This window comes from Enhydra lutris, unplaced genomic scaffold (assembly GCF_002288905.1).
Source record: "Enhydra lutris kenyoni isolate GAN:26980312 unplaced genomic scaffold, ASM228890v2 scaffoldscaffold69, whole genome shotgun sequence".
In the NCBI taxonomy this organism is placed as follows: Eukaryota; Metazoa; Chordata; class Mammalia; order Carnivora; family Mustelidae; genus Enhydra; species Enhydra lutris.
The window spans coordinates 7,960,519-7,987,704 of NW_019154153.1; the positions used below are offsets into that span (position 1 = coordinate 7,960,519).

The window sequence follows — 27,186 nt, forward strand, 5'->3', positions numbered from 1 at the left end:
ATCCCAGGATACCAGAATCATGACCAGAGCCGAAGGCAGATGCTTAACCTACCAAAACATCCATGTCCCCCAAGATTTATTTATTTTATTTTAGAGAGAGAGAGAAAGAGAGAACAATCACAAGTGGGAGGAGCAGAGGGAGAGAATCCCAGGCTGACTCCACACTGATCGCAGAGCCCTAGAGGGGGCTCAATCCCACATCCCTGAGATCACGACCTGAGCCTAAACCAAAAGTCAGAAACTTAACTGACTGAGCCACCCAGGCACCCCTTTGGGTGTTTTTAATACTCTTTTATACTTAGGTTTAAAAATGGTTTAGAAAAATCGAAGTAAAATGCATGTATGTATAACTTTAAATCCTGCTGTTTTTCAAAGTTCAACTTAACCGTTAAACAGGTAGCTGACTTGACCTTCAATGCTACCAAATTTGCTCTCTTCTGTTTTATGGTATTAATTTTCTATTTCCATTTGAACAATCGTATTTGACTTGTGTCTTTCACGGTAAATCACCTCAAGACCTTATTAAGTGTTATAGAGCTGGTCTTCTCAGGTGGAGCCCAGACCTGGGTGTCCAGCAGTGCTGGGGGGCGTCAGCCCCACCATCCAGCCCAGTGCTGGGCTCAGCTTGGGGTCTAGCGGATGGGGCCAGCAGGAAAGTGTGAGCCAGTTGTTGTCATCTTCACTGAAGCAGGAATTCCCAGGGAGGACCTGTGAGGATGTGGGGATTGGGAAGGGGAAGCACAGTAGGTCTTGAGGACAATTGCAAGGTAGTGCAGTGTCCTGGAAAGCACATGGCCTTGGCAGTTCTGTCCCAGCTGTGGGTTTTGGGAAAGACACTTTATGTCCCTGGGCTTCAGTTTCCTCATTTGTGAAATGTGGGTAATAACACCTCCATGGCAAACTTGCTGTGAGGAGTCAATGAAATAACCTGGGAAGCGTCTGGTACGCAGAACATGGAAGCCAAAATGGGCTATTTACTAGAATTGCAGCTAGGAGATTTGGTGGTGGTGAAACCAATAGCTTGAAAGTGTGAAGGCCAACTAGAGGGGCTTGGGACTGTCTCAGAAATGAAAGCAATTAAAACCACTCCCCCCATACCCCATTTGAACTGGGGGATGAGAAGGTGACAGTCTCCCAGGAGAGCACAGAAGAAGCCATATCTGCAGGAGATGAAGTTTAAAGGGAAACTGGCTGAGGTGTCCAGTGCTTCCCTGGAAGGAAGGTAGAGGAGGAGAAGGAGGAGGCACTGGGAAGGAGGAGGAGTTCTCTCCAAGCCGGGACAGGGCAGCAGTCACTAGAATAGGGATTCCCTGCTCCCATCCCCATCCCTGAGCTGGGTCCTCCCTCCTCACCCTCTCCTGGGGGACAGGGGCGGTCCCCAGCTGAGTGTCCCTGCTCAAGCGCCCCCTGGCTCAGTCCTTCCCATCCATCACTGCCTTGATCCAGTCCAGGTAGTTGAGCACTTTGGTGTAGAAGCCATAGCCCTTGCCACAGCCCACGCCCCAGGAGACGATGCCCGTGGCCACCCAGCGATGGGCATGCTCATCCCACACCACAAAGACGCCACCGCTGTCCCCCTGGCAGACACTCTGCTGCCTCGTCTCGTCCCCTGCACAGAACATGTTGGCTGAAAACAGCTCAGACCTTCGCCTCTCTCGGAGCCAGGCCCGGCAGGCGGCCCGCGGGGCCACCGGCAGGCTTGTGTATTTCAGCTCGGTGGTTAACCAGCCCCTGTCCACGCCGAACCCGCTGACCAAGCCCCACACGCCACTGCGGTAGAGGGCCTCGCGCTCGGGCAGGCAGACCGGGAGCAGGCCGGGGCCCAGTGGCACACTCCGCTGCAGCTCCAGGAGCGCGATGTCGCCTTCGAAGTTGTGGGACTCGCGCGGCCGGTAGTCCGGGTGTACCACCACGCGGCGCACGGGGTGGCTCCCCAGCCGCAGCATCTCGTCGATGCTCGTGTGGCCCAGGAACACGTCCACGCTCCGGTTCCTCCCGACGAAGACGCCGTCCTTGGGATAGATGGTGTGGGCCGCCGTGAGGATCCATCTGTCGCCCAGCAGGGCCCCGCCCCCGCGGCCGTAGATGTTGGTGAAAGCTTGCCAGGGGAAGTTGCCCAGCTTGGCCTTGGAGGAACCCAGGGCCTCCTGGTTCTGGGCGATGGGGGTGACCGGCCGGCCACAGACTGGGAGAGAAGAGACACGTACAGGTGACATCAGCAGCTGCATCAAGGAGCATTTGTTACAGACCTGCTTCCGAGAAGTGCTCTCCTCCCCGCTTCCTGGACACTTTTTTTTTTAAAAAAAGAATCTCTCTTATTTTACCTTAGTAATAGGATTTGAAAATATTAATTCCAGCGTCATGAACACACAGCTTATGTTAGTTTTAAGTACACAATACAGTGATCAGACAGGCCGACACATCACTGAGAAGTGTGCTCTTGGTCCCCTTGCCCTGTGTCCCCCATCCCTCAGACATTTGAGGGCCACTTCTTCAGACTCTGGTGGGGCCATCCCCAGCAAAATCATGCAGCAAGCAGTTTGTCTGTGTCCTTCCTCCATTGTGGACATCTCCCACCATCACCTACTCCCCAGCTCACTCCCCGAACACTGCACCAGCCTGGCCCAAGAGCTTTCTGACGGTCAGGAGCGAGATCTGAGAAGTTCATTCAGATCGAGTTAGAAAGGTGATCTTTGACTCAAAAAAAAAAAAAAAATGGATTTCAAAAACAGTCAACTTGAACACTTGTATCTTGCTGGTGGGAATGTAAAAGGATGCGGCACCAGCAGAAAACAGCATGGCAAGTCCCCACAAAGTTAAACCAGCAGGTGGAAGGTGACCTAGCAATTCCACTTGCGGGGACACACCCAAGAGAACAGAAAACATGTCCACATGGAAACTCGTAACGAATGGTCATAGCGGCCTTATCCCTAAAAGGCAAAAAGTAGAAACAACCCAAATGTCATTCAATGGATGAATGGATGAACAAGAGGATGGATTAAGGTACATCCGTGGAAAGGAATGGAATCCTTACATGTGCTACAACATGGGTGAGCCTTGAAAACAGGCTGAACAAAAGAAGCCAGACACAAAAGGCCACGTGCTGCCTGATTCCCTTTATAGAAAATGATCAGAAGAGGCAAATCCACAGAGACAGAAAGTAGGTTAGTGGTTGCCAGGGGGTGGGGGAGGGGAGAGTCCGAGGTACTGGGCTTCTTTTTGGGGAGATGGGACTGTTCTGGAATTAGCGGTAATTTGGCTCAACCTTGTGAATATACTAAAAATCACCGCATGGTACACTTCAAGGCGGTTAAGATGGTGAATTTTACATTACATAACTTCTATCTTAATAAAAAGTCTTAAGAGCATGGCAAATTTCCTGGCACTGTGGCATGTAGGTAGGGAGGTATTTTGGGGACAGAGAGCTTGTCTGCGTATCCTTAAAGCAGACTATCCCAAGAGACGGGTTTCTCTTCTTTCTACTGTTCTGACCCTCTTCTCCTTTACTGTCCCCTATGATGGACTTCATCTATGTTTGTACTCTCTCAGTTATCTCTTGATTCTGAATAAGGGACAAGACTTTTCCTTCTCCTTTTCTGGGCCTTCTTGGTCCCCTTCTTCTTCTCCACCTTCTGCCTTCATCTCTCCCTCTCTTCCCTAAGGCTTCCTTTAACCCTCTGTGTCCCACTCCCACGGGCCCCAGGTACAGCTGAGGTTTCTGCAGGAAGGGGCCAGAGGGTTGGCGCTGGAGGTCATTACTCACCAGGTACACAGTGAGGAAGCTCCTCTCTATCTTGTGTCTTCTTCCAGGGGAACTGGGGTGGGCAGGTGAGTGTCCCTGAGGAGTGAAATGAGGGGAGGCAGAGAAACAAGTTCAGAATTTGGAGGTGGGGGTGCTAGGTGCCCAGAGCGCCTCTGGCTTCTTGGTGGGAGTGAGGCAACTAGGAGCCAGTTTCCCAAGCCAGCAGGGACTCACCTGCTGGTACTGCCTGATAATAGGGCTCCCGGCAGTGGTTCTGGATCTGGGAGGGGTTGTCCTCCGGTGCGCTGATGGGCAGACTGTGGTTCACTCCTGTAGGAAACCAGTTGTCAGGAGGACCCCGAACTGGCAGCCCAGGGACTGATTCTGGCCAGGGGCCATATTTAGTGACTTGCACAGTTTTCCATTTAGAACACTTGAACTAGTTTTCACTGATCAGATCATCAATGATAAAAAATGATAAAAAAAAAAAAAAAGAGAACAACTGTGATAAATAGGGTATGGGGAAAATGGGGAAACGGGCATTTTCATACATGGCTAGCCAGTATATGTTAGTGAAACCTCTTTGGGAGGAAATGTAGCCATGCCAAAACTTAAATTGCAAATGATTTTTCACCTAACATTTCCATTTCTAAGAATTTATTTGTTCATTTTTTAAAGATTTTTATTTATTTGACAGAGAGAGGGACAGCAAGAGAGGGAACACAAGCAGGGGGAGTCGAGGGGGAGAAGCAGGCTTCCCACCTAGCAGGGAGCCTGATTCGGGGCTTGATCCCAGGACCCTGGGATCATGACCTGAGCCGAAGGCAGAAGCTTAACGACTGAGCCACCCAGGCACCCCCATTTCTAAGAATTTAGCCTCATACACAGGCTCAAAGATGTATATGCAGGGATACCCATGGCAGGACTGTCTTGTGGCAGCCCAGTATCAATGGAGGACTGGTTATATACAGTATACACATCAATCAAAGGAATACTATAGGGTCCTTAAAAAGAATTGGTCACTCCTAATCACATGAATATGGGATGCTCATTAAGACATATTACTGAGGGACGCCTGAGTGGTTCAGTCAGTTAAGTGCTGCCTTTGGCTCAGGTCATGATCCCACAATCCCGGGATCGAGTCCTGAGTTGGGCTCCCTGCTCAGCCCGGAATTTGCTTCTCCCTCTCCCTCTCTCTCTGTCCCCTCTCCCTGCTTGTGCTCTCTCTCTCACTTTCTCGCAAATAAATATATAAAATCTTTAAAAGAAAGACATATTATTGAGTGAAAAATGCCAGATTTAAGACATCGTGAATATTATGCATGCCCCTCCCTCCTTGCCGCACAACAATAAGTATATTTGAATGGCACAGAGTGTCTTTGGAAACGTACCCAGGAAATGGGCAACAAAGTTGTTTCTGGACAGGGTAGCCAGGGACTAAGGGCCAGAGATGAGAGGAAGACTTACTTCTTACTCTATTACCATATGATATTATTATTTTTTAAATTTGTCATGTACATGCATTATTTTGTAAAAAAAAAAAAAAATCTGAGTTCCCATTTGAAAATACAGAACTTCACTTAAAAATCTGGACTTTTGGCTCCTCTTGAAAGAGGAGATGATCTGCAAGCATTTGGCCTAGAATCCGCATGGAAACAACTGCTGAGCCACGGTTACCCTTTTAATTGGGCTGCTCAGCAGAGGGGGCACAGCTGGGTGGGGAGGGGCCACTCAAGCTTCCATGTGTCCCTTCAGGACCCCAGGGGCCATGGCCCCCGGCAGAGGCTGCACACCCACAAGGGACACTCACTCACAGCTTGGTAGAGGGCTAGGAAGCCCTTGTGGAGGTCAGTGGTCCTGTCCTGAGAGGAGGCAGGGGCCCGGAAAGTCAGCTGCAATCGGTTTCCCGGGGATACAAACTCCCTCTGACCAGGAGGGCTGCCCAGCGGGGAGCCCTGCTGCCCACAGAACCGGCTTGGATCCATCCCGCTGGCTGTGATCTGAAAAGGGAGGGTGGGCAGGTGGGTGTGGGGGTGAACGTGTACCACAGGGTCACATGCTCTAGAAGGTCTGCACACCTCTGGGGTTCAGAAGCTGTTCCTTGGGGAGCTTTCCTCAAGTTGCACCTTGTCCCCTTACTGGTCCCCAGCTTTCTTTTATCCATGACCAGATACCTAGCCTATTTCTTTAGCCTACCATAAGTATCTCATAAAGCTCACCCTGGTTACCTACTTTCAAGAAGCTCCTTGGGAACTCTAGGGTTTCTCCAAACAGTCTGCTGGATTATAGATTCTAAAGGCATGAACCACATCTATTTTGCTTACTGCTGACCCTTTGATGCTCCGAATAGAACCTAGAGGACCACAGCCTTGAACTGACAAATATGCAAACCTAAGTCCTTCTCTTCTCACCTCCTCCACCCCCATCGCCTTCCACTTGTCCGAATAATGTCCTGTGGCCAACGCCCATGAAGCAATAAGACTATGCCAAGACTGAGCCCCCTTGGGTTCCTAGCCTTTCCAGTTCTCCTTCTTTTGGAATGTTCCTCCTCTTACCCCAGAAACTGTAAGGGAAGCCCCCCAAGCTGTGAAATCTACAGACAAAATGTACACAGTGTGTGTTCCCTGGCTATGTTGCTTCAGTATATCCTTGAAGCTGGTTTTCTCCACTTCTGTTCCTTCTGACTGCCTGACCCCTGCTCAAATCCTTTTATGTGGATTCCCCAACCCGAGCAAGGGCCCCTTGGAAGGAGTTCCATAGCCCATGCCTCACACCGCATCTCTTCTCCGGGCACACAGCTCACTGGTCAGTGCACCTGATTTCTGACCTTCATATTAACCTACATACCCTATTTGTTCTCTTGTTCTCCCCAGATCTCAAATTCCTTTAAGGCTCCCTCCAGCTCATGTCTGTCTCCGTGATCATAGTAACTGGGGGGAAGTTGGCACAAAGAAAAGTTTTCCATCACCTGGAATGTCTGGCTCAGGCACGTCCCAATACTTTTCTTTCCTGAGGACATCTCCGCATCTAATGTCCCTATTTAAGAGACCTACCTCTTGGGGGAGAAGCATGTTCCCCCGGGAAACTGTCCTTCACGGACAGTCTTGGTTGTTAAATGCTCCAGTTTTCTTCATACCTTTCCCTGTGAGTTGTTGACTAAAACAACTTGGGAGTCTAACTAGCAAACTAGTACAGAAGCTTGGATTTCATTCGTTCGTTCATTCGTTCGTTCATTCACCGGGTATTGATTATGTTCTATGTGTGAGACACTGTGCTCGGTGCTGGCGGTACAGACACGAAGAACACACAGATCTGCTACTGAGCAGCCCGCAGGCCGGCGGAGCACACGGACAAGCAAGAACTGAACTGGGCTCCAGGTTCTTAAGTTCTGCATTCGCAGAGTCTGTGCGATTTGCTCTGGAAGCGGAGAGGAGGGAAGAATCCTCTTCCTAAGCTTGAACTCCCTCCGTGACCGGGGAGCATCGGGCCAAGATGGAAACTGTCCACGACTGAGAAGAGCAGGGGTCACGGCAGGTGCTCAACAGACACGGGCTGAATTAAATACAGTCCCGACTTCCAGTAAAATCTGAAGCAGTAAACACATGCATTTATCTCCTTTCCCACCTCAAATCCCACCAACACGACAGCAAAGGGACGTGACTCAGGGCAAGAAAGTGAGAGGGCGTGACAGCAGAGAAGGGATGTCAATGTTTCGGAAGACGGGACAGAGATGCACAAACAGCAACAGGTCTTTGAAGGTGGAAGCCAACATAAAGCAAGCAGTCTCTCACCACAGAACTTGGGAAAGTTTCAGAAGCTGGGGTAATGAGGCAGCCCCGAGGATGAGGATGAAAGAAGGACTGATGGAATGCTGACGTGGGGAGACCTCAGAACTCTAGGTCCCTTTGCCCACCCTGTGCATCCCACTCACCCCGGCATAAGACCCGAGTGTGAGCTAGACACACGGGACTTGGGGTCCCCCAGCACACTCGACAGGGGAGATGAAGACCAGTGTGGAAAACAGAGGGCTTCAGTAAAAGTCTACGTATCAAATAATGGGGTTCCTTCCTCTGCTTGCTGGCCAGAACATTAGCCACCTTGAGCAGGAGCCCAGAGGATTCTGATCGGAGATGGGCTGTTGCTAAAGAAAATACTTCAGCAAGCTAGTGTTTGGGAGGTCCCCCTACAGCACAAATAATAGGTCACCTTGTTGAGAACTCTGTTGTCAAACCGGTCTCCTCACAAATTTTAGATATTCACACACAGCATCCAGGGCCAGCTGAGTGTTCCACTTTTTTTTTTTTTAAGATTTTATTTATTTGACAGACAGAGATCACAAGTAGGCAGAGAGGCAGGCAGAGAGAGGAGGAAGCAGGCTCCCCGCTGAGCAGAGAGCCCGATGTGGGGCTCTATCCCAGTACCCTGGGATCATGACCTGAACGGAAGGCAGAGGCTTTAACCCACTGAGCCACCCAGGCGCCCTGAGTGTTTCACTCTTAAATATGACAATGGACAGCCAAGGATTCTCAGACATTGTAGGGAAGTTTCTAATGTGATAAGCAGAGATCGAAACAAATGAACAATAAAAGGGAACCTGGATGAAGAAGAGATAATACAAGGAACAGAAGAAACATTTAAAAATAATCCCTGTAGAGAGAAGGCTATTGGCTTCATGAAACAAGAACTCTATTCTATATGAAGGTACCTTGAGAAGATAAGAATGAGCTTTTAGACATGAAAAAATACATTAGCAGAAAAAATTTAATAAAAAGTTCATATTTAAGGGGTGCATGGGTGGCTCAGTTAAGAGGCTGCCTCCGGCTTAGGTCATGATCCTGGGATCCTGGGATGGAGCCCCATGATGGGCTCCCTGCTCAGTGGGGAGCCTGCTTCTCCCTCTGCTTCTGTCCCTCCCCCTGTTTGTGCTCTCTCTCAAATAAATGAATAAAATCTTTTAAAAAGTTGGTATTTAGGGGCGCCTGTGTGGCTCAGTGGATTAAAGCCTCTGCCTTCGGCTCGGGTCATGATCTCAGGGTCCTGGGATTGAGCCCCGCATCAGGCTCTCTGCTCGGCGGGGAGACTGCTTTCCCCCCTCTCTCTGCCTGCTTCTCTGCCTACTTGTGCTCTCTCTCTGTCAAATAAATAAATAAAATCTTAAAAAAAAAGTTGGTATTTAAAATGAGGAAACCTCCCAGAAAGTGGAACAAAAAGAGATGGAAAACAGAACAGAATGGAGTAACAAAACTGGAGAATCAGTCCGGAATTTACAACAGCTAAATTTACTTTCTCTTTCTATAGAAAGAGAAAATAAAGCAGACATCTGGAACTTACTTAGAAAATAATACAAGAGCGGTGGGTGGGGGAAATGCGTGAAATAGGGGTTGTATGGAAGTGTTGAATCACACCTGAAACTAATGTGACACTGTCTGTTAGCTAACCTGAATTTATTTATTTATTTATTTATTTATTTTAAAGATTTTATTTATTTATTTGACAGAGATCACAAGTAGACAGAGAGGCAGGCAGAGAGAGAGAGGGGGACACAGGCTCCCTGCTGAGCAGAGAGCCCGATGTGGGGCTCGATCCCAGGATCTGGGATCATGACCTGAGCTGAAGGCAGAGGCTTTAACCCACTGAGCCACCCAGGCGCCCCTAACCTGAATTTAAATAAAAACTTAAAAAAATGAGTAAGTGAGGGGAAGAAACATACAGCATAAGTAATATAATCAATAATATTATAATAACATTGTATGGTGACAGATGGTGACTTAGAATTGTGTTTTCAATACGTTGCACAATTGAAACTAAGAGAACATAGTATGTCAACTACACTTCAGTAAAATAAAATAAAAAATAAAGATAAAAATAAATAGACATAGGCTCAGAAGCCTAAAAAAAAAAAAATACAAGTACATTCACAGAGTTGAGGACTAGATTTAAAAAGTCTCTAGGCTGGGGATGCCTGGGTGGCTCAGTGGGTGAATCATCTGCCTTCAGCTCAGGTCATGATCCCGGAGTCCCAGGATCGAGTCCCTCATGGGACTCCCTGCTCAGCAAGGAGTCCGACTCTCCCTCTGATTCCACCCCCGCCCCCATGCTTACTCTTTCTCTCTCTCAAATAAATAAATAAAATCTTGAAAAAAGTCTCTAGATTAAAAAAAACCTGTACACAATGATGACAAAAAGACTCGCGTCAAGGCACATCACAATGGAAACTTAGAATACTGACAATAAGGAAAACGTTCCAAAAATTCCAAAGAGAAAAAACAAAGGACCAGAAATCATACTTGTACCAAGTTTAACAACACTAGAGCAAGCAGATCGTATCATCAAAATTCTGAGAGAAAATGGCTTATAACCCAGACTGCGTCCCAAATTCACTATCTACCAACTGTGACAGTCGAACCAAGGCACTCAGGGATATGTGAGATCCTTTACAATTTACTCCCTCATGCTTTTTCTGGAGGGCAATGTATTCCTCCAAAATGAGGACCTAAACCGGGAAAGAGAATGGTACGGGTTTCGGTTCCAGCACAGGACAGGTACAGGAAATGCCCAGAAGGAGGGAGAAGGGGATTTCCAGAACGCATGAGGCTCTGGAGAGCAAGGAACTCAGACTGAGGAGATAAATCATCACAAGATCTTCAGGTGGGATGTCACCAATACAAAGCAGGACCAAGCGACTGAGATTTGTAGTTGATTCCGTCGAGAGGAGATTTACTCTCCTGGCTAAGAGTCTGGGGAGCTTAGTTACAGACAGAACTAAGCAAACTAAAAATCAAAACAAAAACAGAAAATCCAAAAAACTCCATGTGATTACTGACTCCCGGGAGACCCAAAAGCCAGAGAAAGAAGGACGTATAATTACTGCACACCATGTGCTCAGAAGGGAGTATTTTAGGGGCGCTTGGGTGGCTCAGTGAGTTAAGCCTCTGCCTTCAGCTCGGGTAATGATCTCAGGGTTGTGGGATCGAGCCCCGCATCAGGGGTCTCTGCTCAACAGGGATCCTGCTTCCCCTCTCTCTCAGCCTGCCTCTCTGTCTACTTGTGATCTCTGTCTGTCAAATAAATAATTTTAAAAAATCAAAAAAAACCAAAGGGAGTATTTTAAAGTCATGATAATATAAATAACTAAAAATGCTAATAATGCTAGCTTGGGGGGATGGGGTGGGGAAGTGCACTGAAGTTCTAAGAGAGGTAAAGAGAGTCCTCATCTTCTAGAGTTGGAAATTAAGTGATCAGATGCAAAAAAGTAACACAATAAGCAGTTATTTATATACATAGAAGCAAATGCCAGATGGAGCAGCTCCGGGCTTCACAGGCGCTGCCACTGGGAGAGGCACTGGGGCTGGGAAGAAGGCTGGAGACTGCTGTTTTCATCATAAGTCTTGCCGTATACTCATTTTTTCCAAGAACTCTGTGCATGGGTTATTTTGCTATGAAGGAAATTTAACCCAAAAGATAATGCAAAGTGCTGTTTTTAAAGGGTCCCTATCCTGCAACTTGAACAGTCACCTAAGCTTTCGCTATTACTTAGGCCCAGCTTCCCGATCAGACAGAGCCTGCACTCCACAGACACTTGGTGGATCTTTACTGACTGATGTGTGAGTCCTTGCTCTTTGACACCAGGGTTTTGCAGTTTGTGTGTGTGTCCCTCTGAATGACTTCCAAAGGCAGAGACTGCCCCGCTGCCCTCTGTCTTGCTCTGTGGAACCCAGACGGTAGCCTGGGTGTAGCCAGTGCTGCTGGTGTAAGTCAGCGGCGGGGGGGAGACCCCAGCCTCCCAGCTAAGCCGCCTGTGGCCCTGACTTAGGCTCTTCATCCATCCTTTGCCATTCAGGGCACAGCCACGTTCCCCTGCCTCCGGGCTCCAGGCCAGGAGGCTCCCTCCCCAGAGTCCCTTCAGGACCCCCACCACAGCTCACTGTGACAGAGTCCTGCTCACAGTCCTGGGATGGCTCCAGGTCGAAGTCCTGGAACACAAGCCTCACGGCAAAGCCCTCTGGAGCCTCGATGTCAGTGGTGCTCTCTTGGCCTCTGAGATAGGGCTCTGGATACCCGGGCGATGTCAGCTGCCGGGGTAGCTGCTGGGCCAAGAGCACGGAGCCCTGCGTGGAGCAAGCCTGGAGGACTCCCCAGAGGAGCAGCCACCACCTGTGAGGGGGCGAGAGTGAGCTATGGCCACACGCATATGACCTGAGGCCTGTGGAAATATGAGGGGCAGGGGCAGGTGAAGCTGGGAAATAGAGAGGCCCTGCAAAGGCTCTGCCCTTGAGGCCTGGGCACCTGCTGGCACCTCCCTTAGGGTCCCTCACCCCAATTCCTGCAGCCTCCCAGCCAGCTGGAGTGTGGACTGTGAGTTTCCCACCATTGCTCATGTCCCTGGACAGTCTCGATCAAAGCAGGGGGCTGCTTTCTGCTTCGGCAAGTCCCAGTCCCACCCTGGGACCTGGGGGAGCCGTGGTGGTGGGAGGGAGGGGAATTTAAATACGGTCGTTCTCCTGGCTTGGACCAGGGAGTCTGACCAACTCCAGGGAAGGCTGCTGGTGGCTACAGGCAATTTTCCAGTTCCTCTGGCAGGGACTGGATCTGTGTGTGTGTGTGTGTGTGTGTGTGTGTATGTGTGTACGCGTGCAGTGTGGGTGTGTGTGTGGGTACGCAGGTTCCTGGGTCCCACCTTCCCCTCTCCCGCCATTGTCCTCTCCTCCAGGGCGTTCCGTGGGCACACTCACATCTTGCCCGGGCAGCTTGTAGAGTGGGGCCTTCTCCAGTGGTCATTTCCCCACTCCAAGACCAGGCATCTGGAACTGGACATCTGGGACCAGCAGCAGGATGTGGCCCATGCCAGGGAACGGGAGGTGGGGCTGGGGAAGGCCCTGCTGGGGGAGGAAGGAGAAGTTACTGGAAATGAGTTAAGTAAGTGTCCACAGTTCCCTTTTTCTAATTCTCTGGGTTGAGCTCCACCTTCTGTCTGTTTCAGGAATAGTTTGCCCGCCACAATTTAGAGGAAAAACACCTCCCCAATCCCATTTGCCTTCAGAAAATACCAGGGGGCAGGGAAGGCACCAAGTCATGACTGTTTTGTACTGTTCACAGCTGATTTTTCCCTCATGCATGTATCACACGGTAGGGGTGGGTCCTTCTGCGTAAAGGCTGTCACCTTAATGGGCCATACCTTTCCCTCCATGACCTTACCATTCATTGATGTTAGCAGACTGCCTCCTGTAGAAATTGAAGTTTGTGATCCGTGACCTTGAGCTGCTCCTTCCTCTTCTCTCATCAAGCATGGGCGAGGGCACTTGCTTAGGTAGTCTTCTGAATCCTGCCCACAGCCCCTGTCAGTCCCAGACTCAAACTTCTTTAGACAAATACCAGAAGCCATGGCAGGGGACAGAGCCTGCTCTCCCTGTTCCCCCGGGAGAGACACTCACCTGTAGCTTGCTAAGGGATGCGAAGCCCTTGTGGGGGCACAGGGTTCTGTCCTCAAAGGAGGCAGGTATGTGGAAAGTGAGTAACAGCCTGCTCCCTGAGGACACGCACTCCCTCTGGCCTGGGACACCAGCTCTGAGCAGCATCCCCACCCCTGGGCTGTGATGTGAAATGGGAGGGGATGGAGGAAAGCAGGCAGATGCAGGGCGAATCCTTGTTAGTTGGCCCTTGTTAGTTGGCCCAGGGTCACGTCCTGTCGTGGACTCCAGCTCCATCTAGAAGTTTTGCATACGTCTGGGGCTCAGAATTGTAGCACGTGATGTCTTTGTGGAATGGCTGTCTCCCGGTTCTGCTCACCACAAAGGCTGCCGTATGCTGAGAAGGGCTCCTCAGCCACTCCAGAGCTCTTGGTCTACTCTTCCTTTAAGAGGCTCTCCGGAAACCCTTAGAGACACTCGGAGACAGCACGCCAGGCCAGCTAGCAGGCTCCATTAAGACCGGGAGTATGGCTCCTTGGCTCGCCACCATGGATGGCTAACACGGTGCTTAGTCCATGGACGTGACCTCGAAACACGCATGGTTGAGTCTTGACCATATGGGTAGAAAGTCTCTTAGTGGGCTTCTTCCCTTGCCCTCTCACACTGACCCTCAAATACCCCTTCTTCCGGTGCCTCTATCACTTTGCTAAGTACTCCTCTGCTACCCCTCTCTGGGACCCAACTTTTCCTGCTTCCCCTTCTGCAGGATACCTCCTCTACCCCACACAGGCAACAAAACACGTAGGCTTGTAGCACAGCTATCTAGTAACAGAGCGAGAAAAATCTAAAGATACAAACTACTAAAAATGGTATACTCCCATAATATTGTGTAATCCTGTAATGGCAATAAACAGCTCCTTCCACACTCTCCCTGGGTCATCCAAGTGACCAGGCTCCTTCTGAAGCATCCCTCTGGGTTCCATTCAGTCCCAGAGCATCCTGCCTCCATCCTTAGTCCCAGGGAGAGCTTGGTGGGCAATCCTTCTCACCCACATTCCAGAAGTAACCTCTCCTCTGGGCCCCCACACTGCTCAGGTCCCTGGTCGTATGTTCTCCTCCTTCTGTTACTTCTTCCTTTATTTGTCCCTCACCCCTGCTGCTTTCCTCCCTTTCTCCAGGCCTTTGTGTTCTCGCTTTCTTCCTCCTCCTGGATTGAAGCTTTAGCTCCGACAGCTTCCTCTCCTCTGAGCCTCGTGTCACCCCATCTTCCTGGAGACCCTCTGGCTTGAGAAGGCAGCTTCCTACTGAACTTGAGAATTAAAAAAAAAAAAGATTTTATTTATTTATTTGACAGAGAGAGAGAGAAGGAGTGAGAGAGCACAAGCGGGGGAGCCGCAGAGGGAGAGGGAGAAGCAGGCTCTCCTCTGAGCAGGGAGCCTGATGCAGGACTGGATTCCAGGACCCCGAGATCATGACTTGAGCCCAAGACACATGCTAAACTGACTGAGCCACTCAGGTGCCCCTAAAATTGAGAATTTTTATCACCTCTCAAGTAATAGGGGTGCAGTAGAGATGGTGACCCCAAATATCATGATCAGGACATCTGTCCTCCATCACCATTAGGGTAGGGCTGCTATGGGCCACACATTCCAAGTCCCCTCAAGTTCACTGAACTTGGAGTTATGCTGCTTCCCCTCTTCCTTTTCTAGCTTTTCCCACTGGGCTGATTCCCAGCTTTCCTGGTAGATCACAGGGAAGGACTCCCCCTGTTCATTCAAATTACCACACTCTTAAACTCTTAGAAAAAGACAAACAGAAGGATGAGATTTTACTTTTATGCCTGAAAGGACAAGGCAGTCCCAAAGGAATTCTTCTGGTCTAACCAACAAACAAGAATCTCCTAAGTCTCTATGCCTCTTCGAAATCAAAGAGGTTAATTTAAATATCGTTTTCAGGGGTGCCTGGGTGGCTCAGTCAGTTAAGTATCCGGCTCTTGGTTTCAGCTCAGATCATGATCTCAGGGTCGTAAAATGGAGCCCCGTCTCTACCTCCATGCTGGGCATGGAGTTTGCTCGGGAGTCTCTCTCTCCCTCTCTCCCTCTGCCCCTACCCCTGCTTTTGTGCTCTCTCTATAGAAAAAATAAATAAATGAAATATTGTTTTCAGACAAATAAGTTATCAACAGCCAGCTGGAGTTGCAGACTTTCAAGGTTTATAAATTACATTGTATCGGTCATATAGCCACCTTCTTGGATGTCTGCGTGTCTTAGAAGATTCCTTTGTGCAAATTACACTTCCAAAGATGATATAAATATAACACGGAACAGGATTACATATTTTCACACCAGTGGGACTGAATGTTCTTGATTTACCACTTTATCAGCATCAACTCTATGAAGCAGAATCGTGTCTGATTTTCTGCAACTCTAGGAGAAGAGGGAATATGTTCTCGTCTTGCTGAGATTTATCTGGTGAGCATTTAGAGGCCTTGTTTTTTAAAACCGAGCACCAGAATTTCATTTTAGGGCATTTAGAGGGGAAAAAAAAGGCAGGACTGAGAAGCTTAAAATGTGCAAAAGAGAAAGTTAACAAATGGAAAATGAGACACATTCTGGTTTTCACCTGTAATTGGGAGACAGGTGCATTTATTCCAGGGCAAGGGCCAGGCAACGGGGCTGTGGCTGGGGAAGGCTCCGGAAGGAGGCAGAAGAATATAGTAATTCCCAGCATGGCCTTTACAAAGTCTCTAGGGTAGACAGCCTTGCCATCTGGCTCAGGAATAGCTAAAATATTGGAGACAGTTTTTCACCCCAGTTGAGGGTGGATATCTTTGAGATCAAGAAGACCTCAGGGGTGCCTGGGTGGATCAGTTGGTTAAGCAGCTGCTTTCAGCTCAGGTTGTGATCTCAGGGTCCTGGGATCGAGTCCCGCATCAGGCTTCTGCTCAGCGGGGAGCCTTGCTTCTCCTATCCTTCTGCCTGCCACTCTGCCTACTTGTGGTATCTTTCTGTCAAATAAATAAATAAAATCTTAAAAAAAAAAAAAAAAGAAAGAAAGAAGCCCTCTTACCCACCAACAGCCAGACTCAACTTGAAGAAGCTGAAGGAAAGTTCGGTGGGGGTCCTGCCAGTTGCTCATTTTTTAAAACTTCTCTATTTCAAAGACTCTATTTCTTTATACTCCTAGTTCTCTATTAATCACCTTCCAGACTGTGGTTGTCTCTATCCCCACCCTTCCTTTCCAGACTGGGTGCTCTGGGGTGAGAAGCGATGGCACATGGAAGCCCCAGGACACCCACCGCCTCATAATGGAGAGAGGAAGGCTCTGGTGAGAGGGAGTAGAATTCACCTCCGTGGACCCCTCCTTGGTTCCTGGCCTGCCCTCCTCCACCCTGCCTTGACTTGGCGATCTTGAGATACAGCCGCTGTCTCAGGTCCTGCCTGCTCATTGGATGTCAGAGCCTGTGAGAGGCTGACTGCGGTCTGCCTGGCATGTGGAGGGAAGCACGAGGGCCCCTAGGAGTCCAGGTTGGGCCACTTGGTGCCGATGGCCGCAGAGGGAGGAGCAAAAGCAGCCCCAGAAGAGGAAGCCTTCTACTGCCTCCTGTCGGCAAAAAGCTAGGACCTACTGGACCTGCCCAGGAACAAGAGGGACCCTGACAGGAGCCCCCAGGGATCTGCCCTCGGAGGAAGGGGCACTGAACCAGCCACTGAATCACAAGGCTTAGGGACCGAGTATTGTGTTCTTCGTCTCTGATGTTCTTTGTCATATTCTTTTGATCATGCTTCACTATGGCCTCTCCATCACACGCCCACCTAACCACCCATCAGCCCTGAAAACACTGGCGACTTTTGCATTTATTTTCATCCACCCCGATTCACTCTATTCGAAGAAATTCTCCCTGAGGAGGTCTGATGGCCCTAATAAGGTTGCTAGTGCTTTACCCACGAGGGCACTAACCCTCCCTCTCTTTGTAGCTTTGGTGGACTAAACCTCCAGAACACTCTATAGGGTCATCTATTGGGAGAGCATATGTCTCAGTTTGGTTGGAAGAGTCCCAGTTCACGCTGGTTGTCTAGGTGTAATTATTACTAATGTCCTCCTTCCCTTTCACAAGAGTCCTGGTTTAGACAATAAGCTGTGTCTGGTCATCAGTGAGCAAGATGCTTTGCAACTTTTTCAATATGGTGACCCTGCTGCATGAGACCTCCCTGCCCCCAGCCCCACTCATTGTCACTTGTTGTCACTGTGACTACTATCCCAGTCTGAGCCCTGAGTGCCCAGAGCCCTTTCTGGCAGCTCTGTGCCCACTACATCAGTTAGCATGCTTTTATGGGCAACACGATACCCCTCTGAAATCACACGGAGGATACGTGCTCACCAACATACCTCTGCTCCCCACCTCTCCACCGAAATCAGAGCCTCCCTTTGCTTTAATACTTAAAAAAATATCATCTTCAGGTATTCAGGTCTGATAGATGGGAGGGGATGGCTTTGTCCCAAAGTTCTGAGGTCTGACTACTAAACCCTCTCTCCTTATTTTTAAAAATTTTATTTACTTGTTTGAGAGAAAGAACGAGAGGGAGGAGGTCAGAGTGAGAAGCAGATTCCCCACTGAGCAGGGAGCCGATGCGGGACTTGATTTTGGGACTCCAGGATCATGACCTGAGCCAAAGGCAGTCACTTAACCAACTGAGCCACCCAGGCACCCGTCTGCCTACCAACCCCTAAGAACTCATCACAAGAAAGAGACTGGGAAATCCTCCAAAGAACCCTCCTGCTTTTACCCTGCCAGAGAAGAGGCTGGAAGGGAGGGCAGGAGGAGTCCTCAAAACAGAAAAAAAAAAAAAATAATAAGATTGTGCAAGAGATTTTCAGTATGTTTGGTGTGAGGAAAGCCACTGTGGTGGAGTAGTGTTGCACCTCACTCTGCCTCTCATCAGCAGTGTAGACCGTCTTGTCGAAAACAGTCATCATCAGAGAGTGGGGGTTTTGAAGCTGAGAACTTTCTCCCACAGGTTGCTCAACGAAAGCATTCGTTTGGCAGTTGGATTGTTCTAGAGGGAATTCCTCATATGGGTTGGAAACTGTCTCAACTCCTTTTTCTCCCAGGCCTAAGAAGCACTTACCATTCAGACCCCGAAACATGCCCATGTAGACACATTCATTTATTCAACCAATAGTTCTTGAATGTTAACTATGTACCAGGTGTTCCAGGTATGTGGGCTGTATGGAAATTCTTATACTGCATTTGGTCCTACATTCTAGACACACACACACACACACACACATGCACACGCGCGCGCACACACGCGTGCGCACACACACACACACAGACACCTTTCATAGAAGAATCCATTGTTTCTTCCATTTTGCATCTTGTACTATGACTCCTCACAAATGTGCCAAGTACAGACCCAAACAGGGTATGTTCTGGAACTTTGTTTTTTCCAGGCTGAAAGGGTTCGGGAGAGCCATGCTTCATGGCTGTCAGGGGATGGCAAGAGAGAGAGGGTCAAGACAGACACAATTTCCCAGGTGCAGTCCTGGTACCAAGTCTGCCTGCCTTCATACACCTACACCTACCACACCTGGGAATGATCTGCCTCGTCCATCTTTTGAGGACCAGCCCCCCCGCCCCCGCCCCCGGCCAGGGTTTCTCTCCTTTCCTGGGAGCACTGAAACCTGCCCTCTTATGTAATAACTCTTAGGGTCACATGGAGAATCTGGGAAACCGGAGACACATCCACAGGGGTGAACAACGGTCCTCGTCTGTGAGCCATCTGGTGGGAAGAAACCAGGTAAGGCTCCAGTCAGAGCTGGGGCTTCATCCCTCGCTTCCCTTCAGAGCATCCTTCCCTCCTCCATGAGAGTCTGTAATGGGCAGCATCAGACTCTGCTCCTCAGCTTGTTCTCCCTTCTAAGAGGGGCCCATTCTGGAGGTTAGCACTTCTGAGAAGACTTTCTTAGAGATGCTCTGGAGGACAGGAGGAGAAAGGTCTTAAAAGAGAACTCCAAGGCAGACCGGGTGACCAACTGTTCTGACTTGCCTGGGACTGAGGGCTTGCCTGGGATGTGGACCCTTCAGTTTTAAAACTGGGCAAGTCCTGGGGGCACCTGGATAATCTCTCCTAGTGGAGTTCAAGAGCTGGGTGGAGGCTGGGTGGGAAGAGGCATGGCCATACAGCTTCTGGTGTCTTGAGCAGCCCGGAGCCTGGACATGGACCCTGTTCAGAAGAATCTAACACTTCGAATATGAAGGCCTGCCCTCATCCCACATAGGTGATGTGGCTGCAGTGAGTGTTAGGGGTCAGGGGACAAAGCCTCCAGGGACTTGGGGTAGAGCAGGAGGCTGGTGGCTCTCTGTGCAGCTGGTTGCCACAGGCCTGTGTGGGGCTGGGGCTGAGTAGCTGGGTGGCCTCTGTAGTCTGTAGCCTGGCAGGAAAAGCAGAAGTGGCTACCCAAGCAATTATGACATCAATGCAGATACAGGGTTCCTCAGGGCTGGCACTGTGTTGGATGGTACCCCTGTCCACATCTGGGAGTGGGGACATGGGACGAATGCCAGGAGTTGATGACCTGGGCTTTGGAGCCTTGGGGAGAGGAGCGTGCCTGAGGAAGAGCTAACACTCTTCTTAATATTATTATCATGAGGTCTGCCTGGGTGGCTCAGTTGTTAAGCATCTGCCTTCAGCTCAGGTCATGATCTCAGGGTCCTGGGATGGAGCCCCCGTCCTGGGATGGAGCCCCCATCCTGGTCTGGGCTCCCTGCTCAGCAGGGGGTCTATTTCTCCCTCTTCTTCTGCTCCTCCCCTCAGCTTGTGCAGTCTCTCTTTTCCAAATAATAAATAAATAAAATCTTAAAAAAGTTTTTGAACTACTGCTCTGCAGTTTGATTTAAGCCAAGCTAACTATCTACTTGAAAAAAAAAATCAATACTCTTTGGAGGAAGAACACAGAGTCCGTAGTCTTTATAATGTACCTCCAGTTGTGTCCAGGATACAGTCCAAAATTACTCCAGATATGAAGAAACAGGAAATGCAAACCACACTCAAGAGAAAAGACAACAGAGATGTCCCCCGAGATGACCCGGATGTTGGAATCTGTGCACAAGGATTTGGCATGCAAAGACGCAAGGAAGAATATGCCCATGTTAAAGGAAAAAGGAAACATAAGCAGAGAAATAAAAACGTTTAAAAAGAACCAAATGTAAATTTTAGAATTCAAAGATGCACTACATGAAATTTAAAAAGATCTCTGGAGGTGCTTAATAGAAGCATGGAGATGGCAGAAGAAAGAGTCCATGAACTTGCAGATAGATAAATAGAAATTACCGAATCTGAAGATCAGAAGGAAAAAAATTATTTTATTTTATTATTCCTAGTTTTTTTTAAAAAAGATTTTATTTACTTATTTGTCAGAATGAGAGAGAGAGAGTGAGAGCGAGCACAGGCAGAGAGAGAGTAGCAGGCAGAGGCAGAGGGAGAAGCAGGCTCCTTGCCGAGCAAGGAGGCGGATGTGGGACTCGATCCTAGGACGCTGGGATCATGACCTGAGCCGAAGGCAGCCACTTAACCAACTGAGCCACCCAGGCGTCCCTGTTTTATTTTATTATTATTATTTTTTAAAGATTATTTATTTATTTGATAGACAGAGATCACAAGTAGGCAGAGAGGCAGGCAGAGAGAGGAAGGGAAGCAGGCTCCCCGCTGAGCAGAGAGCCCTATTCGGGGCTCGATCCCAGGACCCTGGGATCATGACCTAAGCTGAAGGCAGAGGCTTTAACCCACTGAGCCACCCAGGTACCCCCAGAAGGAAAAAATTTTAAAGATGAGCAGAAACTCAGGGATCCGTGGGACAACAAACACACACACACACACACACACACACACACACACACACACACAAATAAACCCAAACCCTCTAATACATGTGTTCTTGGTTTTCAGAAGGAGAGGAGAGAGAGAATGAGGCAGAAAAATTATTCAAAGAAATATGCTGGAAATTTCCCACCTTTGGTGAAAAGCAAACATTTTTAGGTTCAGGAAGCTCGGTAAACTCAAAGCAGAATGGAAAAACAACCACAATCACAACTACAACAACCACAATCACAACAACAAAAGTACTTCTCTGCCAATCACAGTGAAAGTGCTACAAACCAAAAGTAAAGAGAAAATCTTGAAAGCACCCAGAGGAAAAGGGCACACTGCACACAGAGAAAACATTCTCAATGTCACTGTTTTCTAATCCCAAACAGGGCAGACTGGAAGACAATGCAACGTCTTTAAAAATTCCGGAAGAAACAAAATCGTCAACTCAGAATTGTTTTTCCAGTGAAAATATTCTTCCAGAAGGAAGATGAAATAAAACTATTCTTAGATCAGAGAAAACTGGGAGACTTTGCTGACCTGTGCGATGAGAAATGCTAAAGGGAGTGTCCGGGCTGGGAGGCAAGGAGTCCCGGGTGGACGACAGAGCTACAGGGAGCAGTGAAGCGACTTATATGGTAAGTTTGTAGCTAAATAGAAAATCTGACTTTTCATCTTACATAAAAAAGGCATACCTGTTCAAAGCAAACATTGTAACAGGTATCGCGGGGTTTATAACATAGGTAGATGTACATACATGAAAACCACAGCATGGTGGAGAGTGGTGGACCCCTACAGTTCTGGGGTTCTTTAGTATTTCCTCTAAGGAGATGGGAAAGCTAAGGATGGGGAGAAGCAATTCTCTCCAGGGTGGTGGCTCGAAGCATGTGGTCTGGCAAGCCCTGGGGGTCCCTGAGATCCTTTCAGTGGGGGGTTGGGGAGGGGTTGTGAGGTCAAAATTATTTTTACAATAATACCCAGATATTATTTGCTTTTTTTTCTTTCTCTCATGAGAGAACCACAGAGTTAGCAGAGGCCACATGTGGTGTGGTGAGATCATCCCCTGACGTGTATTTGTGATTCTTGTATTTTAAGATGTTCACTGTTTTAATTTTTAATATGGTGACTATGAATAGATATATCCAGATAAACAAAAGCTCTTTGAGGGTCTTGGTTTGTAAGGGGAATAAGTTTGAGAAAAGCTGCCTTAAAACAACCACTAGAAATACTACACAATAAATATAATACACTGAATACAATATGATAAAACACAATATAGTAATTAAAAAAAAAAGAAAAGCAAAGAAGTAGAACTACAAAGCCAATCTATCAATTAAATTGAAATGGAATTCTGAACTGGCTTAATTTGCAGGACCGTTTCGAACAGGGTAACCTATAGAAATCGTCCTGGTTGGTCTGGGACTGAGCCATTTCCCGGGACACAGGACTTTCACGACTAAAACTGGTTCAGCCCCACGCAAACTGAGACAATTAGTTATTTCTAGTCCTTCAATCAACTACTTTGTCCCCCTTTCCCTTGGCCAAACATGAGCCCCTGAAGAGCAAAACCCTCATCTGTGCTGTGTGTGGGCCCCTGACAGATGAGAGGACCGGATGAAGGAGAGAAAGGAAGCAAGCTGTGAATTATAAGTACACCACGTTCACAGAAATAGAAAACATCCATGAGAACAATTGGAAATGAACGTGACTGTCTTAGAACAGAGGGATGTGGGTGATTTAAAAACGGTTTCTCTGGGGGCGCCTGGGTGGCTCAGTCATTTAAGCATCTGCCTTCAGCTCAGGTTATGATCCCAGGGTCCTGGAATCAAGCCCCACATCAGACTGCTTGCTCAGCGGGGAGCCTGCTTCTCCCTCTCTCACTCCCCTTGCTTGCGTTCCCTCTCTCACTGTGCCTCTCTCTCTGACAAATAAATAAATAAACTCTTAAAAAAAAAACTAAAATGGTTTCTCTTTTTAGTGAAATTTGTTTAATGTTATTAAATCACTTTAATAGTTATGAAATAAATGTGTTTAGAGTCATAAGTGTGTCCAGGTGGCTCTTTCTAAGCCAGACAAGATCAGAAGGGTGAGGCCATGGATCCTGAAGATGGTGCTGGACCCTGGCTCTGGGGGCATGTTTAATCTGCATGATTAATGAAGAAGGACTTTGTGTCCTTCAATAGAAACTCAGGCCAGGCATAGATCCTTTCAGCCTTGAGGGGCTTCTACCTAAAGACAAGCTGATAGCCTGCTGTCCCGTCTCCCTGCTGTGTCTCTGATTCTCACACCTTCTGCACCTGCTTCTGGGGCCATTGTATTTTGTTTCTCACTAACCAAGGAGAGGCAGAGGGCAGAAGCAGAGAGGGGCATAGTCTCTGAAGTTGTGAAAGGGCTGAAAGGAAGCAGAGGGAGTACATGTTATGAGTGCGGGAGTGTAGAACATTTTCAGTTTGGATTTTTAGTTCTAGTTTTAAATTTTGAAATTCCTGTTGGTGCTGCCACCTGCTGTTCTGCATTGGGATGGGCCTAGGAGGAACAGGGCGGGCTTTTGCAGACCAAGGAAGTTTTCCTGCAGCCTCCGTTAGACCCCAGCATTTGGAGAGGAGTTTGCTCTTTGTTGAAATCCAAACAGCCATGGGAGACCCTGGGTTGGCGGGGGGAGGGGGATGCAGTTTCCTGTCTTTAGACACCTTGCCCTGGGCCAGGACACATTGGGGCTTTCATGCCCCCCATCAGGTAAGGAGAGAGGTACAGGAAATGTGTGGAGAGCAGAGGGGGCTGAGGAGGCCAGGGTCAGCTGGACTGAGATCCTGGGCTTCCGTTCCTAATGGACACTAGAGCTGTGGGCAAGGACTCCTGGGTGGCTCAGCTGGTTAAACGTCTGCCTTCAGCTCAGGTCATGATCCTGGGGTCGTGGGATCGAGTCCCACATCGGGCTCCCTGCTTAACGGGGGAGTCTGCTTCTCCCTCTGCCTGATATTCCCCCTGTTTGTGCTCTCTCTCTCTCTGACAAATAAGTAAATAATAAACAAAAACAACAACAAATGGTGCTGTGGACGATATTTAGGGGATGGGAGTGACTCTAATAAGAGTTGAGTCTGTCCTGCAAGCTCCACTCTCCCCAAGTCTTCTCGAGTATGCAAGTTAGGGCCTCGATGCCCATAGGTTAGGGATCTTTGGGCAGAGGATAAATCAGTCCCGAAGGAGTGTCAGCCACTTGTGCTGGCCCTCCAGTCTACCTTCCCTCCTCTGTCAGCTGTCTGTCTACAGCATCAAGGGATCATGCTTTTCCCCAGCTTAAAACCTTTCAACGAATGCACCCTCTGATCCACAAGGTGAAGCCCAAGCTACTTGACCGTCGCAGCCCATTCTTCATTCGTAATTGGGCTCTGCTTGCCTTATGTCTTGCGGTTCCCTCCTGTCATATGTGTTCTAGCCTCACTGGTGATCTTTCTCTTGCTAAACATTGCCTTATATTTGCACCCATGACTCCTTGGCCAGTTCTCAGAGTTTTCCAGGTCTCAGAGACCAAAAGATAGCATAACACAGAGGCTAAAGGAGTCGGCTTCTAAGTCAGATTCACTGGTTCAAATCCAGGCCCTGCCTCTTAGAAGCTTTGTGACCATGTCCAGCTTATGCAGTTTCTCTGTGCCTTGAAAAGCCCTCACCTGTAGAAGAAAGATGAAGACAATTGTACCCATTGGGGTGCTGTGAGGATTACATGAGCTAATAACCAAAATGTCTTTGGACAGTGTCTGGTATTTGGTAAACACTCGAAAAATATCTTACTTAGAAAGGCAGGATAGTAGCAAAATCGCTGGGTCAGTGGTTTTCAACCAGGAACAATTTTGCTCCCCAGGGAACACTTGAAAATATCTAGAAGTTTTTGGCTTTCACAGCTGTGGGGGTGCTCCTGGCAGCTAGTGGACAGAGGCCAAAGACGCTGCTGAGCATTCTACAATGCGCAAGACAGCACCTTCACGGCAAAGAACTATCTGGCCCCAAATTTCATAGTGCTGAGGTTGAGAAGTTGTGGGTTAAGTGGTCAGGCTCCTCTAGAACCAATCTTTTTGGGTTCGAAACCTGACTCTGCCTTTGATAGGCGACCTTTGGCAAATTAGCAAGGGATTCTGTGTTCCTTAATTTTTGTGATGGTTAATTTTGTGGGTCAACTTGCCCAGGTCAAAGGATGCCCGGAAAGCTAATTAAACATTGTTTCTTGGTGTATATGTGAGGGTGTTTCCAGAAGAGGTTAGCGTTTTGGTTGGTAGACTGCGTAAAGCAGGTGGGTCTCCCACTATGGGAGAGCATCATTCAACCCGTGGAGAACCTGCCTGGAGAGAACAAAAAGCAGAAGAAGGGAGGATTAGCTGGGATGTTGGTCTTGTGCCCTTGGACTGGGATTTACGCCATCAGCTTCCCTTGTCCTCCGGCTTTCAGACTCAGAGTACAATTACACTGTCCACGCTCCTGGGTTTCTATCTTGCAGCTGGCAAATCCTGAGACCTGCCTCGGCCTCCATAATTGTTTGAGCCAATACCTTATCCTAAATCTCTGGAGAATCCTGACAATACAGTTTCCTTACCAGTAAAGTAAGGATAACATTATGTCATAGGATTCTTGAGAGAAGTAAATGAGTCGAAAGGCCATCCGTTATTATTACTTCCCCCTCGTGGGTTCCTTCCTCTGGGAAGCCCTCCTGGAGTCAGGGTTAGATGACTTCCCTGTGCTTATCACACATTAGCACTCATCTTGGTGTACCATAACTGCCTGTGCACGTGGCTATCTTTCTTACAAGACCGTGAGCTCCTTGAGGGAGGGACTGCTGTATTGGTTTCAATATTCCCAGGACTGAGCATGATGCCTGGAGCCTGTGTCTGTAGGATAAGCTCATGGATGAGGTAGAGAGGAAGAAGATGGGCCAGGCATTGGAGTTTCCAAGGAAGGTGCCCAGGGAGGAAGAGAGCAGCGGGTAGATAGGTCCAGGAGCTGAGGTTGGCGGTGGGGGCAGATGCTCCAAGAGAGAATGTCTGAGCCCCTTTCCTGTTTTCCTGATCCGGAGGGAGAGGGAGTGAAGTTTACCCCGAGGATAGCCCTGCCCCATTTACTGTTCTGTGGTGAGAGTTCTGGCCATTGTTAGGTGACTGTGCTCCTCACTGTTGTGTAGAGAAAGCAGGCCTATGAATACAAGGAGTCCTTGAGAGGGCTCAGCTGGTCCTCCCTGGGGGCCCACAACCCTCTCTGGTCTTCATTAAGTAATAGGGCTTTGGGCCCTGGTAGTAGATCTGGACCTGAGGTGCATTCTGTTGCTCTTCAGTGGCAGCAGAGATTACTGTACGGCAGGCTCAGTGGCTGCCCATAAGCCAAGGTTGTTGGGGAGAGCAGGGCAGAACAGAGAGCCATTAAAACACCTTCCCTGGTGTGCCCCTCTTTCCAGCCATCAGATTTGGCTAAACCTGCTGGCCTCTGCAATAGCCCTTTCCCATCTGTGTTTCTCCGTTTCACCCTCCCTCTTTTCAACAAAGAAATCTTTGGCTCCAGTATCACCAGGCTGGCCTTGGAGGGCTAGGGAGGACCCCAAAGATTCCTTACTCTGGAAGGGATGGCTGGCCACCCAGGTGTGGCTCTCCACCTTGTATGTCTGGACACCACCTTCTGCTCATTGCTGCTGGTCCTCAGGACCCTGATGCTCTGTCATTGCAGAATTTGTCAATTAGCTTCCCACCAGCAACGATCTGATGCTATCTGAGATATTCTCCCTGCCCCTGGATGTACAGTCTCTCTAATGCTGTGAGGCTTATTGAATTGTATTCTGCTGCATTTGTCCTATTAAAGCCACAAGGTAAGTTTACACATATGTGAAAATGGGGGGTATTATCTAAAGATGTTGGACATTCTTTTTAACAATTACCTAGGGAAAAGGTGGATTCTCAGAAAGTATTCTGGCAGGTGGACCTAAGAGAGGAAAGAAAGGAGGCACCTGCCTACCTCTGAACTTCATTTTCTTTAGACTTCTAGGGGGGCGGACACTGAAATGTGGGTTCCTGGCACTGGAGACTCAGGTGGTGTGTGGGCCTAGGGCTGGGATGGAAGGGCCTAGGACACTGAGTGTAGAGCCAGACCTTTTTGTGGCTGGACAGGTTTTTAATGCCCTAAGTTACTTGCCCAT

At 48.6% G+C, this 27,186-nt stretch overlaps 1 protein-coding gene across 2 annotated transcripts; it reads right to left on the minus strand.

Moving 5' to 3' along the window:
• Positions 1-230: 230 nt before the first annotated feature.
• On the minus strand, positions 231-12,561 carry LOC111159757 (complement C1r subcomponent like). 2 transcript variants are annotated; one of them, XM_022522341.1, is made up of 6 exons: positions 12,475-12,561; positions 11,668-11,896; positions 5,553-5,742; positions 3,977-4,072; positions 3,764-3,838; positions 231-2,185 (listed from the first exon to the last, which is right to left on the minus strand). In XM_022522341.1, the coding sequence occupies exons 1-6, from the start codon at positions 12,555-12,557 to the stop codon at positions 1,413-1,415; spliced, it is 1,446 nt and encodes a 481-aa protein (XP_022378049.1). In that variant the 5' UTR covers positions 12,558-12,561; the 3' UTR covers positions 231-1,412. The 2 variants fall into 2 exon arrangements, with proteins under 2 accessions (XP_022378049.1, XP_022378050.1); XM_022522342.1 differs by having other exon boundaries at positions 5,553-5,735; positions 11,661-11,896; positions 12,475-12,553.
• Positions 12,562-27,186: the final 14,625 nt, after the last annotated feature.